At 42.8% G+C, this 17965-nt stretch overlaps 1 protein-coding gene across 1 annotated transcript in view; it reads left to right on the top strand.

The window, feature by feature from the left end:
• The first annotated feature begins 1994 nt into the window (after positions 1-1994).
• The window catches only part of LOC130194829 (paired box protein Pax-6-like), a 28353-nt gene continuing 12382 nt past the window's right edge, over positions 1995-17965 (top strand). The window contains exons 1-5 of the mRNA XM_056416018.1: positions 1995-2039; positions 6558-6611; positions 12281-12411; positions 14353-14568; positions 16558-16720. Of these exons, the coding sequence (XP_056271993.1) occupies positions 2027-2039; positions 6558-6611; positions 12281-12411; positions 14353-14568; positions 16558-16720 (577 nt within the window). The 5' untranslated portion in view covers positions 1995-2026. The remainder of the gene's footprint in view (positions 2040-6557; positions 6612-12280; positions 12412-14352; positions 14569-16557; positions 16721-17965) is intronic.

The following is a 17965-nucleotide window of genomic DNA, read 5'->3' as shown; positions in this document are numbered from 1 at the left end:
GCTTCAAGGCCTCTTCAAGAACTCTTCAAAGCGTCAGCACGGACGCACACACACACACACACACACACACACACACACACACACACACACACACACACACACACACACACACACACACACACACACACACACACGTACACACACACACACACACACACACAGCCTTTCAGAAATAAACCTGAAGATGTTTATCCTAAAATATTTAGTTTGGTTCAGGCAACAAAACGACAAAGAGTAAAAGATTGTGATTACATATCTATACATCTACATATATATACATGTATATCTATTCATATATATATCTATATATCTATATATATGTATATATACCTGTATATCACAGTTTAGTGCTTTGAGAATGTGTATTGCCATTTTTATTTTCGTAGTTTTTTAACGTAATTATTGTTCTGTAATGTTTCCTCTGTGTGAAAATAACAAGGATATGTCTTTATTACATTTTTTTTATTATTACATTTTATTCTTTCGTAGTTTATTAATTGTATGTGATTCTTATTGGCATAGTTTCCAAATCAGGTAGTTATAAGTATTTTTCATTGTAATTGTTTTAGTACATTTTAAAAACAAACACCAAGGAGGAATAATGTCTCTTTTGAGAGCTGTGTGTGAATATTAAGACGTTGTGTTGTCGCTGAGGAGCGGTTAGAATTCTACTAAATAACCGTAAAGTTGTGTTGTACTTTTATATTGTGCACGACTACACAGCTGATCAGTCTGTGTGGTCAATTATATTCTCTTTGTAGTCGTTTTGTGTCTTATTGTCATTGTTTAGAGTCTCTTTGTAGTTGTTTTGTGTCTTATTGTCGTCATTTAGAGTCTCTTTGTAGTTGTTTTGTGTCTTATTGTTGTTGTTTAGAGTCTCTTTGTAGTTGTTTTGTGTCTTATTGTTGTTGTTTAGAGTCTCTTTGTAGTTGTTTTGTGTCTTATTGTCGTCATTTAGAGTCTCTTTGTAGTTGTTTTGTGTCTTATTGTTGTTGTTTAGAGTCTCTTTGTAGTTGTTTTGTGTCTTATTGTCGTCATTTAGAGTCTCTATAGTGACTGCAGCTTAAAATGTTTACAGCAAATGGACTGAGTAGCTAGTTGTTGCAACTGGAATGTAATAAAGTTTTAATTAATAGTATTTTTTTGGTCTCTTTATGATCATTTTGAGTCTATTTGTAATAGTTGAGTTTCATTGTAGTCTTTTTGAACCTCTTTGTAGTCGTTTTAAATCTCATTATTGTCGTTTTGAATCTCTTGTAGTCATTTTGAATCTCATTGTAGTCGTTTTGAGTTTCTTTGTTGTCGTTTTGAATCTCTTTGTAGTCGTTTTGAATCTGTTTGTAGTCACTTTGAGTCCATTTGAAGCTGCCCTGTGTCTCTTTGTACTCGTTTTGTATCACTTGCAGTTTGATTGGTTGTTTTCCTTCGGAGGTGGACTCTTGTAAAAGCATTCAGGAGAACCAAAACGGGGCCGAGCGACCTGCTCCTGTGTCCCGACATGTTCTCTGTTCTCTCGGTTCCTCCACCAGGATAAAGTTTGACCACATTTCACTATAAGTGATTTCGCCAAAAGTTGCCACAGCTTTATCTTTCATGATGTTATGTATTGTGTTACCTGAGAGTTAACATCATCCCAGTAAAGTACGGTGAACTGAAGCAGAGCGAGGGATCAAGTGTGGGAGAGTGATCACACACACACACACACACACACCTCTCTCTCTCTCATGAACAAACTCTCAGCGCTCAGCACACTGGCTCAAACCCTTCATCCCCTCCCCTTCTCTCTCTCCCTCTCTCTCTCTCTCTCTCTCCTCATCCTCTTTCGCTCAGGCAGCCTCTCGGCCCTCCCACTCGCCCGCCCTCCCTCCCTCTCTCCTCCCTCTCTCCTCCCTCCTCCTCCTCAGAGGAGCAGCTCTGTCTCTCTCTGCACTTGTCTCCTCAGTCAAGGAGAAACTAATTGGAGGAAAGAATAGAAGAAAGGAGCTGTTGGAAAACTAAACGAGCAAAAACTTTACTTCTCTACAGCATGCCACAGAAAGGTAAGCTCTCTCTCTCTCTATTCTCTCTCTCTCCCCCCCCCCCCCTCTCTCTCCTCTCTCTCTCTCCATCAGTCTTGAGGATGGACTTTTTTACAAAGTTTATTTAGCGGATGAGAACGAGATGAAGATGAGAAAGAAAGCAAAGCGGTGGATGTGTGTTGTCTCGACGTTGAGGACGAAAAAATGAAAGAAGTAAAAAAGAAAAAGAAAAAAGAGAAAACGGTTTAGAAATGTAAATATTACAACGATGAGCAGGAAAAGAGGAGACGAGTGTTTCAGGGGCTTGATGGTGTCCTCCGGCTCTTTGGTGAACCAACCATTCAGATATTCAGATGAGCACCGAGAGAGAGACAGGAGTGACGGTTAACGACGTCTAACAGCTGGAGCGTTGACTATCAAGACCACATCTGTATTGCCTCGTGCCGTCTGGCTCGCGGGGTCCGGCAGCCCCGGAGAGACACCGGGAGTCCGGCTGCTTCCGGTTCGGGTTCTTAACAAACAAACAAACAAACAAACAAACACAGTCCCGCGTGTGGACTGATCGGAGCGTCAGGTCGCGTGATGACAGCAGACCGGCTGACGGCGGGACGACGGGGTGAGAAAGAGGAGGAAAGTGCGGGCGCGTGCGTGTCCACGTGAGCCGTTTGAAGTCGTCGTTTATTTCCAACACGGCGTGCATTACTCCAGACATCAGTGTCGAGCAAGTTGGCAATACACTGTTGGGATATTGCGCATTTCTATATGTTATTGCATTTGCATCCCATAGATCTCCTGTTTTACGAAATTTAGTTCACCTTTTCTTCATAGAGGCCTCGAAGATGTCATGTCATCTAATTTACATCAGCTCTCGTTTATTATACACATATGTACAATGATTTGACATAAACTAAATAGATTTTTTTTCCGAAATCAAACCAAAAGTTTTTACAAATCGGATCCCTTTGTAATGTATTGATGTATTTTATTTGCACAGTGTGCTGTGGAGCTGTGTTGATAATATTAGGTCACTACATTGTAATAACCTGCTCTCGAGCGAACTTTACATTGAGCTCACTGAAATGGGGATTAACAGGCAATGCCATTGGTAAATAAATAAATATAATAAAAAATAATTTTTTTCCTATTTTGCCATGAAATCAGTTGATAAACAGTCTTGTTAAACTCGACTCTGTTCTACTCTCACGTGTGTAGCTCTATCTGACCCGAACACCAAAGGGTCAAAGTGCAACTCATTCATTTATTTGTAGCTTGTAACGATCATCGAATCTTTTGTAATTTTGGTTGTAACCTAAAAAAAAAAGGCGTATACAAAATATTGTTTAAATGAATACTTTACAAACAGACTGTATCAGCTCACATAGTCTCAGACATCCAAACCTCCTTTTGATTTGAGTGACTTCATGGAGGCTCGAGGGCCGCAATGTTTACACCCGACTCTCACGGAGGAAAGACGGAAAACATGGAGCTACGAGTTGGAATCACGTTCTAAATTCCTTAGTACCAGTATAAATATGAATAACCGTGTAATATGCCCACAGTACATGCTGTTTGGAGATGGGGGAGCTTTAAAAAAAATCCCAAATACAAGACGATAAAGTGCATTTTAATTGATGATCTAATTAAGTCAGCGGTTAATTAACGTCTTAATGAAATCGAATTCAATTAACTGCATGATTAATTAGGTCGGAAGTGAATTAATCCAACATGTGAATCTGGAACATGTGTGTGTGTGTGCGTGAGTGTGTGCGCGTGTGTGTGTGCGTGCGTGGGACGGGAGCGCGCTGCCTCCATGTATGTGCCGATGGTGCACCTGAGCCCCGGAGTTGCAGTCAGCGCAGCGGCCTCCGCCACGAGCGCGTGCACGTGTCATCACGCGCATATACAAAAAAATGTGTTGGCTTTCTTTTTTTAATTATTATAAAAAGATATTCAGGCTCTTTGAGTTTTTTTAAAGTCCGATTACAGAATACATTTCACCACGGGCACTGACGTGATACATGATATGAAATACGTAATTACACAGGGGGGGTTGTGATCACGTGACCAATATGCCATGTTATCTGAACGCAGACTCTTTATAGAAATCATCTTTCGAAATTGTCCATTTTCTGAAGTGAATCTAATTCACGAGCAGCTGTCAGCTCGTTTTTAATTGTATTTTTCATTTAAAATTTTTATGAAAATAAAGTTCATGAAGTCGCAACACAAGTTGTCAGGAACTTAATGTGGTGCATCTCTTATTGACGCAAACATGTAAACATTCTGAAATATACCAAACACAAACACATAAAAGAGATTTATATTCAGTTAAATAGGACTTTATTTGTCCAGGAAAAATGGTATTGTTTTATTTTATAAGACTGACTTTAGATGTCAAACACTTTTTTTTCCTTTTGATCGGAAGAAATACAGTTTTATTGAATATTACAAAATAAATGTTTTACAAATTCCAGTTAAATAATCTGGAGTGTATTTGTACACGCAGGCCTTTTGGCCTATTATCAGAGATACACTTACACAAAGTTGGAATACAATATCATTATATTTATCATTATTATTATTTGTTGTGTGTAGTTATTGTGAGCGTGTGGTGTGATAACTCCCGGGCCCTCGGCGCGGTGCTGGCCGCGGCCCCTCGCGCCTCCGCCGGCTCTGTGCGGCCCCTCGCGCCGCTCAATGCGGCTGAATGAAACTTTTATCTGGTCCCGTCGCGTCCGACAGAAACTCCTTTATGTTCGCTGTGCTGCTCAAATTGGGCTCCCCGCGGCGGTTTTGTGATTTTTTTTTTTTAACGAGCTGCAACTAACGAGGCAGCGACACCAAAAAAAAAAAATCACAAAAAAACAACCAGAAACCCGCCAGCGGCGGCGACACAAAGGCGGCCCGGGTCTCCACCGAGCCGGGCCGCGGCTCCGCTCCCCCGGCTCTTTGTCTCCTTTCACGGGGAGAAAAAGGCGCCGAGTTACAGGCGGGGACGAGGTGCCTATATAGCCGGCCTGCGCGTGCTCGCGCGCGCGTGTGTGTGCGTGTGTGTGCGCGTTCATTATGCAGGTTGTTAATGACGGGAGCTCCAGAGGAGTCGGCCCGCTTTGAAGCTCTTGTCCGGGAGCTTTTCTTCTTCTTAAGCCGAACCTTCGAGGCTTTTCTTTGGGTTCGGAGCGTGAACGTCACGTGCTGCTCTCTGCGCGAGCGAGAATGGCGACGAGGTAGTTTTCAACTGGTCAGCGTGGTCGTCTTCACACGGCCTCCGCGTGCGCGTGCGCGCGAGTATGGAGCAGGGACTTTGCCCCAACGTCACAAACGGTTATCATCTGAAATCATTCAGAGTAATGCACACAATATTATTATTGTTATTATTATTATTATTATTATTACAATTATTATTATTTTCATTATTAGGTTCATTTTACTATTATTATTATTATCATTATTATTATTATTATTATTATTATTAGGTTATTATTCAATTTCAATCTCAGGTAGTAGTGACTCTGATGTCCTTCTTTTTTATGTCTGGCAAATGTGTTTTTATTTTATTTATGTTTTCCAATTGTTCAGAATGAAAGCAACTACGTAATATGTTAATGTTAATTCACCAATAATATGAACACATATGGAGACAATTAGTAAAATAAACAATGCTCTTGTCATTCGTCTTGAAACATTGATTATGTATTATTAGTTAATGTTTGTCACAGTGAGTAATTATAAAGTGAAGTAAACAAGAGAAACCAGACAGTTGGATGAAATAGGATGAAATATAGCATTCCCCAATAATTCATAATTATCTTGTGTATTTCTGGTGCATTTCGGGCCGTGGGATTCTAGAGATTGAGTCCGTCTGTTCTAAAAGTCAGAAGCAGGAGTGATCTGGATTTCTATTAGCTCAAAATGTTTTGACTTTCGCCCTCAAACATAATCTCAGAATGATTTTTCAAAACACGCTCCCATCATTTCTTCTATAGAGGACAACACCAAAAATCATATATATTGTCATCCGCGTTGAAAGTCCAATCTACAGTCTTTCGTTGTGTATTACCTTTGAGTTTGTCGTTTATCACTAATATGTCAAAGCAGTCTGTGGATGGCCTCAAAGGGGAGGGGCCACACATTACATTTTGTTGCTGTTTTATTTTATTTCAATTGACAGCATCACACACATGTCAAACAGTTTGAAACCACACACCCTAAACTGGGCTAATAAATATGTAATTTATTCGGAAACGGGGTTGTGAGGATATCCAGTCAGTGTTGTAACCAAAAGATAAACAATATATCTTAAAGAAATCAGACAATAAGACACATCCAGTAGAGCTATTGGCTCATATATTCATATGGACCAATGACAGAGCGGCTCGGCGCCTTTTGGTGTGTTTCTAGAATCCACCTGTGGAGGAGGAAGAGGATGCTCCCTCTCCTCCTCCTCCTCCGTATTCCGTAACACCTTCACCATGGGTTCTCTCTCTCTCTCTCTCTCTCTCTCTCTCTCTCTCTCTCTCTCTCTCTCTCTCTCTGCAGATTTCCGGAGCCAAACAAGCTGGGAGACTGGTGTGGCCTCCATGATGCAAAACAGTGAGTTTCACCTGCATCTGTTCTTCATGTTTCCTGTTCGTGTATCGATAGATGTTTTTTAATTTTACATTTATTCTCTCAGCATGTATGCAGACTTACTATTCATCTCTGTTCCCTTGGTTCGTCCCATCTCGCGTCTTAAAGGCCGGTTTGTCGCAACCTGGATTCATCCTTCATTGATTGGTGTAAAACCGACGCAGCACTTCCACCAATCACTCTGATAAGTGGGCGTGTCCTAAAGTTACTGCAAGGAACTTTTTAATTGGTTATAAAGCCATCTCAAATTATAGAGACCTAGACCCAGCTGGACAGACCCAGCTGGATAGACCCACCTGGACAGACCCAGACCAACCTGGACAGACCCAGCTGGACAGACCCAGACCTGGACAGACCCATCTGGACAGACCCAGACCCACCTGGACAGACCCACCTGGACAGACCCAGACCCACCTGGACAGACCCAGCTGGACAGACCCAGCTGGATAGACCCACCTGGACAGACCCAGACCCACCTGGACAGACCCAGCTGCACAGACCCAGAGTCCTCCAAAGGCCCTCAGCCAATGAGAGTTCCTCGTGGTAACTTGAATGTCGTTGTGATAACTGATCGTGAACTTGAACTCATCTCTTCTTTCTCACTGCGGGACAAGAGGTCCATGCTGTCTGCAGTGAAGGTGTGTGTACTACTTCTCTCGGTGTGTGTGCGTGTGTGTGTTTGTGTGTGACCGTGTTCCTGTGTGTGTGTGCATGTTTGTGTGTCTGTGTGTCTCTGTGTATGTGTGTGTGTGTGTGTGCGTGCCCCTCCACACTGTACTTCCTCTCTGTTGATGGCGCTGCTTGGCGAGTTCTGACCCGGTTGCGTTCCTTAGGTTTAGATGTTGAGCGCTTACATCATCATCATCATCATCATCATTATCACCATCGTCGGCTTTTAACTTCTAATCAATTAAAATATCAGATCGTGAGAACGGAGCCACTGAGGTCACTGAGGTCGACACCAATATCCATCCGCTAAGATCATCAGCGTGAAGCACATTGATTGGAATGAAAGTGGGCATCGAACTCTCGGCGATCCGTGCATGTGTGTGTGTGTACATGTGTGTGTGTGTGTGCGTGCGTGTGTGTGTGTATACATGTACGAGAGAGCCTGTAGACCGGTTGCTGTAACAAGACCAGCTGAGTGAATTATTCCCAGTCCGGTTAATTTCTCGATATTTGCATGTGCGGCAGTTTCTTTTAACAAAATGATGTCATTCAAAACAATTATTATTATTATTATTAACATTATTAGGAAATTTATAATAATATTATAAATATTATTATTATTATGAATATTATAATTATTGCTATTATTGTTATTAATATTATTATGAACATTAATAATACTCTTATGAATATTATTATTATTATTATGAATATTATTATTATTATTATTATGAATATTATTATTATTATGAATATTATTATTATTATTATTAATATTATTATTATTATGAATATTATTATGCTGCTCGACGTAGAGAAAACAACGGTACACGGTTAAAGAGAAAGTTAATTGAAGTCAGGTTCATGTGAATGAGGTGATTTAAAGTGAAAGCTGCTGAGCTGCTCCCAGAGGCCCTCCTGCTCACTGTGTGTGTGTGTGTGTGTGTGTGTGTGTGTGGTGTGTGTGTGTCACAGAGGGATCGCAGCCAAATTGACTCCATATGTCTGTCTATTAATTGTGTGTCAGCAGAGGAGAAACCCGGTGTGTGTGTTCCTCTTGGGAAATGACACCGTGATTAACATTTCTACGGCGAAGCGGGCGACCCCTGAACGCATCGTGCGAATGCCACGTGAGGGGGGGGGGGGGGGGGCAGAGTTAGAGGGTGAAATCATCACGTCACAAAGTCAACAGCGGGGCCACGACTCTTCCTTCTAATTTAATTAGCCAGAAGAGAAGTCCAAAGCCGTGACGGTGTGCGGCTCTGTCCTCTACGCATGTAAGATGTAAGCTAACGTAACAGATTACATGGCGATGAGCTGCTGCGGCTAACGGCGTCTGTTGTTAATAAAGAACGCTTTGACCAAACGCCTACATCGCCCAGACTATAGGAGAAGGCCTTGAGCGTTTGTTCATAAATGAGCACAATGAATATGAGGCCGGTCCAGCGGTCCGTAAGACTAGCTGTGGAAAGACAGAAGCACAGGAGCATGACCTCCACCCGCCCAGACTGAACCCTCACTGGCCACGGGGTTGCTTCTGCCTCCCCTTGGGCTCAGGGCTCAGGGCTCAGGGTTTAGGGTTTAGGGTTTAGGGTTCATGGTTTAGGGTTCAGGGTTTAGGGCTCAGGGTTCAGGGTTTAAGGTTCAGGGTTTAGGGTTCAGAGTTCATGGTTTAGGGTTCAGGGTTTAGGGTTCATGGTTTAGGGTTCAGGATTTAGGGCTCAGGGTTCAGGGTTCATGGTTTAGGGTTCAGGGTTTAGGGTTCATGGTTTAGGGTTCAGGGTTTAGGGTTCAGGGCTTAGGGTTTAGGGTTCATGGTTTAGGGTTCAGGGTTCAGGGTTTAGGGTTTAGGGTTCATGGTTTAGGGTTGAGGGTTTAGGGTTCAGGGTTCAGGGCTTAGGGTTTAGGGTTCATGGTTTAGGGTTGAGGGTTTAGGGTTCAGGGTTCAGGGTTCAGGGCTTAGGGTTTAGGATTCAGGGCTCAGGGCTTAGGGCTTAGGGTTCAGGGTTCAGGGTTCAGGGCTTAGGGTTTAGGATTCAGGGCTCAGGGCTTAGGGTTTAGGATTCAGGGTTTAGGGTTCAGGGTTGAGGTTTCAGGGTTTAGGGTTCAGGGTTCACGGTTCAGGGTTTAGGGTTTAGGGATTAGGCTTCAGGGTTCAGGGTTTCGGGTTTAAGGTTTAGGATTCAGGGCTTAGCGTTCAGGGTTTAAGGGTTCAGGGTTTCGGGTTCAAGGTTCAGGGTTTCGGGTTTAGTTTGGTTCTGGTTCGGGAACATGGCGGTCTTGTTGACAGCTCGTCTCCTCTGTTCTGCGGGGCGACGACATCACACCTTGCCCCTCACTAACCCGTTATGTGTCACATGGTCTCTAGAGGTCACAGAGGTCAGGAAAACATAAACACACCTCACGGGTCTCATGTAGGCCTTTGAACAGGAAGTGAAGCTGTCAGCCTTCACGGGAGGACAGTGTCAAAGAAACTAAAGGGGACAACTTAATGTTGCACCATGTTATGTCTTGATGACCTTATTAATTTTACAAGATAAAATATCGTTCCCCGAGAAAATAATGTTTTGAGGACAGAAATGTCTTGATGAACATGAGGGTATTTTACAGCGTGTTTCCCATCCTGCTTATTTATTATACTTAAAAAACAAACATAAATGTGGTCGTCATCTTTCTAATGACGACTGAACTGAGCGTTGATCGTGAAACCTTGTTTGATCTCTCGATTTACAGCGGGCCCTCTTCACTGCTCTCACTCTGTGTGTGTGTGTGTGTGATTTATTAATATCCCATTGAGAGGTTTATAAATCCGCAATATGCTTTCCCCCACAGAGCCATTAACAGACAATAGACAATTGATTCAGTGTAAATCCCTACTTAACCTGCCCCGTGTCACAGGCGGTGAGCTGCTGTCAGACGGCAACATGTTGATCAGTTCTAAGCTCCTCCCACAAACCTCCTGTCACTCACACAGTGCTGGTCTTCCTCTGTGATGGAGCTGTCATGTGGCTGCAGGGCTAAAGCTAAAGACAGTGCTGTTGGTGTGTGACTTTTTGGGGTCTGACAGTTCCTTAAAACAACTATTTAATTGGAGTTATACACTAAAAAGTATTTTATAATTCGTCCATCTCCAAGAAGTATAACGTGTAGCAGATTCACATTTGATGAATGATGAATCAAAACATCATCTGCATTTCTGGAAAAGAGAAAAGATATGTACAGTATGTAATTCTCTCTCATATAGATAGCCATACAAATAACTACAAAGACACACCAAACAACCGCAAAGAGACACACCACAACTACAAAGAGACGCACCACAACTACAAAGAGATACACCACAACTACAAAGAGACGCACCACAACTACAAAGAGACAAACCACAACTACAAAGAGACACACCACAACTACAAAGAGACACACCACAACTACAAAGAGACACACCACAACTACAAAAGGACACAACACAACTACAAATACACACTAAATAACTACAACAAGACATAGCTACAAAGGGACACATAAAGACTACAAAGACACATTAAAGAACTACAAAGAGGCATAAATAGAAAGAGACACAAAACGACTACAGAGACACACCAAACCACTACAAAGAGGCACACCGCAACTACAAAGGCAGACCAAATAACTACACATATGCACTAAAGCAGGGGTCCCCAACCCCCGGGCCGGTACCGGTTCACAGCTTGGTTGGAACCGGGCCGCGGAAAAAAAGTGAATAAAAAAAGTTGTAATTTTTGTAAAAAAAATCAGTCGGAAAAATCTATTATTTTGAAAAAGGACCGGATACACCCGTGTGTACGTCTGAGCCGCATTCAGGAGCCTTAAAGTTCGGGTTTATCGCTGCAGGCGAGTCTCACGCGCCGAACCCTCTGCTGGCGGCACATTTCAGTGACAAAGAATCTTCAAACATATTCAACCTGCTCAATGAATTCTGTCACTTCAGGGAAATGACAACTGTTTTCAAGTTGGCCGATAAAGTCGCTGCTGTGTGGGCGAGTGAACAGCGGAACATTCTACATGTTTCAGACGTTGACCGGGTGGAAGCGGCTTTTAAAAGAGTTTGAGCGGTACTCCAACCACAAAAGACCCGACTGCAAAAGAATAGACCTGCAACCCATTTGTAAACAAACCCACCCGGTGAATGGAGCCCGTCCGAGCTAGAAGAACATGTGTTGGAGATGCAAATGACGGTGGCCTGAAGGGACATTTCACACAACAACTCTGCCTGTTCTAATGACAGCGACCAGAACTCGGTTAGGAGCAGCGGACCAAACACACGTCTGTGTCGCCGTCTCCATCAGCGGCTCGTTGCAGGTCAACAAGCGCACGGCTCACACTCATTCGGCATAATGATGAGTTGTAGTTTTGGCACTTCATGCCCTTCGTATAATTGTATGACGTCATATTTATTACGTGATTTATATTGCCGGTCCGTGAAAATAATTTCTGACACTGAACCGGTCCGTGGCTCAAAAAAGGTTGGCGACCGCTGCACTAAAGAACAACAAAGAGACACAGCTACAAAGGGACATACAACAACTACAAAGACACACGAAAGAACTACAAAGAGACACCACTAGAAAGGGACACAAAACGACTACAAAGACAAACCAAACAACTACAAATACACACTAAAGAACTACAAAGGGACACACAACGACTACAAAGACAAACTAAAGAACTACAAAGACACAACACATATGAGAGTTGGTGGGACTTTTTGCATGTCTCTAGAAACCAGGTTTAACATTTCTAAATGCTAAAATATAGCATGCAAGACAACATCTTGATAAGAACTCATAGGAAAGTGGAGATCCCTCTTCCCTCGTATGTGCCTGATCAATGTGGCTTCGGTTCATTGTAGATCTACTTGAATCATTATTTTAATCTCCACAGAGCAGTAAACACATTTCTGAAAAGTTTTTTCTTCTACTGTGTAGGTCACAGTGGAATAAACCAGCTGGGAGGCGTGTTTGTGAACGGGAGACCTTTACCTGATTCTACCAGGCAGAAGATAGTGGAGCTGGCACACAGTGGAGCTCGACCTTGTGACATATCCAGAATACTGCAGGTAATCTCGTTTATACTCTCGGAGGTGCCACCCACAGTGGTAGTACAGACACCGCCCCTACGGAGGGGTCATGTTTCAATGCGTTAGAAGTTAGGGGTTTAGCATCCACGTGTACGTTGTATGTCAATGTCCTCCCAGGAAAAATGACAGCGTCAGTTATTTCCTGAAATGGCGACATGAGAATAATGACCACGGACGTAACCAATGAGGAACAGACAAGGAATGGCGTGACGTGGTGCAAAGAGGGGGTTAGGTTGGATGATTGACTTGACAAAGCATTCAACTTGGACATTGGAGACCATTGCTCATTTCCTTGGTTCTATACCACAGGTGTCAAACACGAGGCCCGCAGGCCGATTCAGGCCCGTCGCATTGTTTTATGTGGCCCCTGGCGGCTTTAAAGACACGTGATCACCTTTTCTTAAAGAAATTGAAGAAATATATCCCGTGCTTTTATTTTGAAGGTTGAGAAGTAAATGGATTTATGTTGTCATATTAGAGAAATATTCTTATGTATGATATTTCTACACTCAAATAAACAATGATCAAATGCAAAGAGAGTCATTTAACACTATGTTCGAGGAGTTTATAAATTGTTTCCGGCCCTTTAAGAGGGCGGCCATGATGCTGATTTGGCCCACGGTGAACATGAGTTTGAGACCCCTTTTCAATACGATCCACCAATGGGTCATGTTCCCGGATTTAGTATTGCAATCCAATAACATCAGACCTGTAGCAGAGTCAAGGCAGCAGAACAAGAGAGAGGATCTTTGCTTTATTCAACACATTCATCTTTCTTGTTAAAACCTGGCTCAGAATCAACGGTTCTCCAGGGAATTCAAACATTATTCTGAATTCCACTACTTCTCTTGGTAAAACCCAGGTAGCTTTTAAGTGCTTGAATTACCAAGGTACCGGTAATCTGCATTGTTCAGGTCCAATGCCCTGATCAATGGGCTATCAGCCCTGATCAATGGGCTATCAGGCTCTAACTAGTCAGGATCAATGCCTAACCCATTGCCTCTGCACACAGAACCATGAAGGTTCCATCTGGAACTGAAAATGGTTCTTCAGAGTGATGCCATGGAAGAACCATTTCTGGTTTCACAAAGAACCTTTTAAAACTGGGTTCTTTAAAGAACCATTTCCTGAAAGAGTTCTTCAAAGAACCTATAAAGGTGTCTCAAAGAACCTTCAAAAATGATTCATGGAGGCACCATTTCTGGTTCCACAAAGAGCCTTTCAAACCAGGGTTCTCTAAAGAACCATGTCTGTAAAGAGTTCTTCAAAGAACCTTTAAAGGTGTCTCAAAAAACCTTTACAAAATGGTCTTTTAAGGCACCATTTCTGGTTCGACAGAGAACCTTTCAAACCAAGGTTCTTTAAAGAAGCATTTCTTTAAAGAGTTCTTCAAAGAACATATTACGGTGCCTCAAACGAAAAAAAAATGGTTCTTTAGTAGGTGATGGTTCTTCGTAGAACCACAAAGCCTTTTAGAGAACCATTTAAGAACCATTATTTTTCTGTGTGTGCCTCAACCAGCTACGCGTCTTGCCAATAAATGCAACGGGCTTCATGATCACGTTAGGAATCTGGGATGCTAGTAGCGGATGACGCCGTCTCAGCAGGCTCCGGAGGTCTGGTCAGCCGATGTCTTCCTCACTCCACAACCCCAGATTTCTTTGAATATAGCCTCTAACACCGCTGCTCGAGTAACATCACTTGAGGCGATTTACCAGGTTTTGCACTGCTCCCTAGGGACGCTAAAGATCTGATGCAACCTGTTCACACATGTTCAGGTGTGACATTGGCTCTCCTTTAACCATTGCCTTGATCGTTCCTCGGATCGTCTACCAAAACAGAAACTTCTTGGATGCCAATATTTTTTCTTGCCCCAATGATGAATAACGTGTGCGATGTGTGCTGTTTTTTTATGTCCAGGTGTCGAACGGCTGTGTCAGTAAGATCCTGGGCCGGTATTACGAGACGGGTTCGATCCGTCCCCGGGCCATAGGAGGGAGTAAACCCAGGGTGGCCACGTCGGAGGTGGTGGGGAAGATCGCTCAGTACAAGAGGGAGTGTCCGTCCATTTTCGCCTGGGAGATCAGAGACCGACTGCTGGCAGAGGGAGTCTGCACCAACGACAACATCCCCAGTGTAAGACCCTTCTGTCCGTCTGTCAGGGTTGTGCCGAAACGAATACAAAGACATACAAATAACTACAAAGACACACCAAACAACTGCAAAAAGACACACCACAACTACAAAAGGACGCAACACAACTACAAAGAGACACACCACAACTACAAAGAGACACACCACAACTACAAATACACACTAAATAAATACAACAAGACATAGCTACAAAGGGACACACGAAGACTACAAAGACACATTAAAGAACTACAAAGAGACATAAATAGAAAGAGACACAAAACGACTACAGAGACACACCAAACCACTACAAAGAGGCACACCGCAACTACAAAGGCAGACCAAACAACTACAAATATGCACGAAAGAACTACAAAGAGACACAGCTACAAAGGGACACAAAACGACGACAAATACACACTAAAGAACAACAAAGGGACACACAACGACTACAAAGACACACAAATCAATTATAAAGAGACACAACACATAGGGGAGTTGGTGGGACTTCTTGCATGTCTCTAGAAACCAGGTTTCACATTGTAAGACCCTTCTCTCCGTCTGTCAGGGTTGTGCCAGGACAGCTAGACGATAGCAACACCTTGTGCCAACAGCTGATGTGTTTGTTATCGTACACTATTACAGCAGGCGTGCCGGTTGGGTTGGTACTCATAGTTTGTTGCAGTGGGCAGATGCTGTCTGAGAAAACCTTATTTAAACTCCCACTGAAACAGAAGTTAGAGTGTCTAAATAATACTCATGAAATGGAAATCAAGGAATAACACGCATATCACACACTGGAAAAATTTAATGTCAGAATATATTTCAATGGAAATACTCACCTAATCTATCATTTACAACACAACAGAACACCACGACATCTGGTCATTGTTTACTATATTTTTACAAACATGTCACCACCCACCTCATCTTAATTCATTAATTTTTTTATTTCCCTTTGCCTGGGAACCAATTCAATTCCACGTACATGCATACGCTCATACATATACATCTGCCTTCATATATTTATTTTATTTCTTTAAATTAAAAATAAATTCAAAAAACTCTCACACGCACACACACACATATCATGCATTTATATTTATTTATCTTTATAATTGTTTTCTTTTTCTAAATAACATGCATTTTTATTCATTTATTTATTTTTAAAATGTTTTTCTTTTTCTCAATACTCTGACTTTATGATGTTTTGTCCACTGTTTCGTCATCCTATAGGTGTTATGTCTATGCATTGTCTTTTGTCTTATAATAAAATTTAAATTACATTTTTAAAACAGAAGTCAGAGTGTGTTTGGGTTTTTACCAATGAGACAGATTATCAAATCGCATCTGATTTCAAAGCTAAAATGTGGGCGGGCTTGATTGATGGATCGAGGTCACGATATTGTTGGATACAATTAGTTGGCCTTGGTTTTTGTAAGCACACGTCATGTTTGATTTGACAGGAACAATGATGATTGGATTTGAAAAGTAAAAAAATGAAGAAATATATGTTTTGCATATATTGTGAAATATGACCAAAAAGGGGTTAGAACGGCATTTTAAAAATTGTATTTAACTTTAAATTGCATATCAAAAGTGAATACAAAAATGCTTTTCACTAAAATCAAAATCAAGCGAATGAGGAAATACAACGATAATTTGTTTTTATTGTTATACTTTTACCAGTTAAAATCACACAATGTCTTATCTTTGCACACAGGTTTAAGGTTCAGTACGTGGAACAGTTAGCCTCACCACGTTAGTTACATTTATATATAGATATGGGCGGATGGAAAGTAAAAAAAAAAAGAATCCAACTAGACATGTGAGCCTTTTAAAATGAAGGTCGGTACAAAATTACAACTTGTAATTTAAATATTCATAATGTCTCAAAGATACTTCCATGACTACATTTCTGATAACCTAGGCCTGACATATGCAACAGCCTGGTTTGCTCTTATGTAACCTTGTCGTTGTGTTCATCACCAGGTCTCATCAATAAATCGAGTGCTCCGGAACCTCGTCAGCGATAAGCAGCAAATGGGCACCGTGGGAGCCGAGGGGATGTTTGACAAGCTCAAGATGCTCAATGGACAAACCACCTGGGGGGGGCGCTCAGGGTGGTACGCTGGGACGACACTCCCCACCACTGGTAAGACCCTAAGCCCACTACTCCTACTCCTACTAGCCTATTACTATACTACTACTACCCCTACTATTACTACGACTACTACTACTACCACTCCTACTCCTACCTACTAAAATTACTATACTACTACTACCCTACTATTACTATGAGTACTACTACTACTACTCCTATACTCACCACCAGCCCATTACCATACTCACCACCATGACCACTACTACCACCACCTATACACTACCATCACTCTATACCACCACTACCACCACTACTACCAACCCCACCACCACCACCACTCCCAATCACTACTACCACCACCACCACCACTACCACCCACCCCACCACCACTACCACCACCACTCTAATCCTCCTGCGACCACCACCACCACCATCCCACCAGCCCATTATACCACCACCAACCCCACCATGACCACGACCACTCTACCACCAATCCCAATCCCACGACCACCACCACCACCACCACCACCACCATCCCACCATCACCACCACCACCACCACCAACCCCACCACCACCACCACCATCCCCACCACCATCACCACCACCACCACCAATCCCACCACCACCACCACCACCACCAATCCCACCACCACCACTACCACCACCACCACCTTAATCCCACCACCACCACCACCACCATCCCACCACCACCACCACCACCACCCCAATCTCACCACCACCACTACCACCACTAATCCTACCACCACTACCACTACCACCACCACCAACCATCCCACCAGCCCATTACCATACCACCATCCCCACTATGACCACGACCATCACCACCACTCCCAATCTCACCACCACCACTACCACCACTACCACCACCACCATCCCACCACAACCACCACTACCACTACCACTACCACCAATCTCAATTCAACTAATCACTACCACTAATTCCCGTCCTACCAGCCCATTACCATACCACCACCAATCCCTACCATGACCACGACCACCAGCACTACCACTCCCACCACTACTACTACCACTACCACTACTACTACCACTACTACTACTACTACCACTACTACTACTACTACTACCACTACTACTACTACTACCACTACTACTACTACTACTACTACTACTACTACTACTACTACTACAGTACTGATGGGCCGAGTGAGAGTGTGGGCTGATTAGAGATGAGAGGGCAGAGCTCACCAGTATCCAAATATAGTGGAGACAACCATCTGGCACCAGATGAAAGACGAGCTGCGGCGGTTCTCAAA

Source organism: Pseudoliparis swirei, chromosome 6 (assembly GCF_029220125.1).
Source record: "Pseudoliparis swirei isolate HS2019 ecotype Mariana Trench chromosome 6, NWPU_hadal_v1, whole genome shotgun sequence".
NCBI classification, from domain to species: domain Eukaryota; kingdom Metazoa; phylum Chordata; class Actinopteri; order Perciformes; family Liparidae; genus Pseudoliparis; species Pseudoliparis swirei.
The sequence above is the reverse complement of the archived record's forward strand: the minus strand, read 5'-3'. Positions and strand labels throughout refer to the sequence as shown.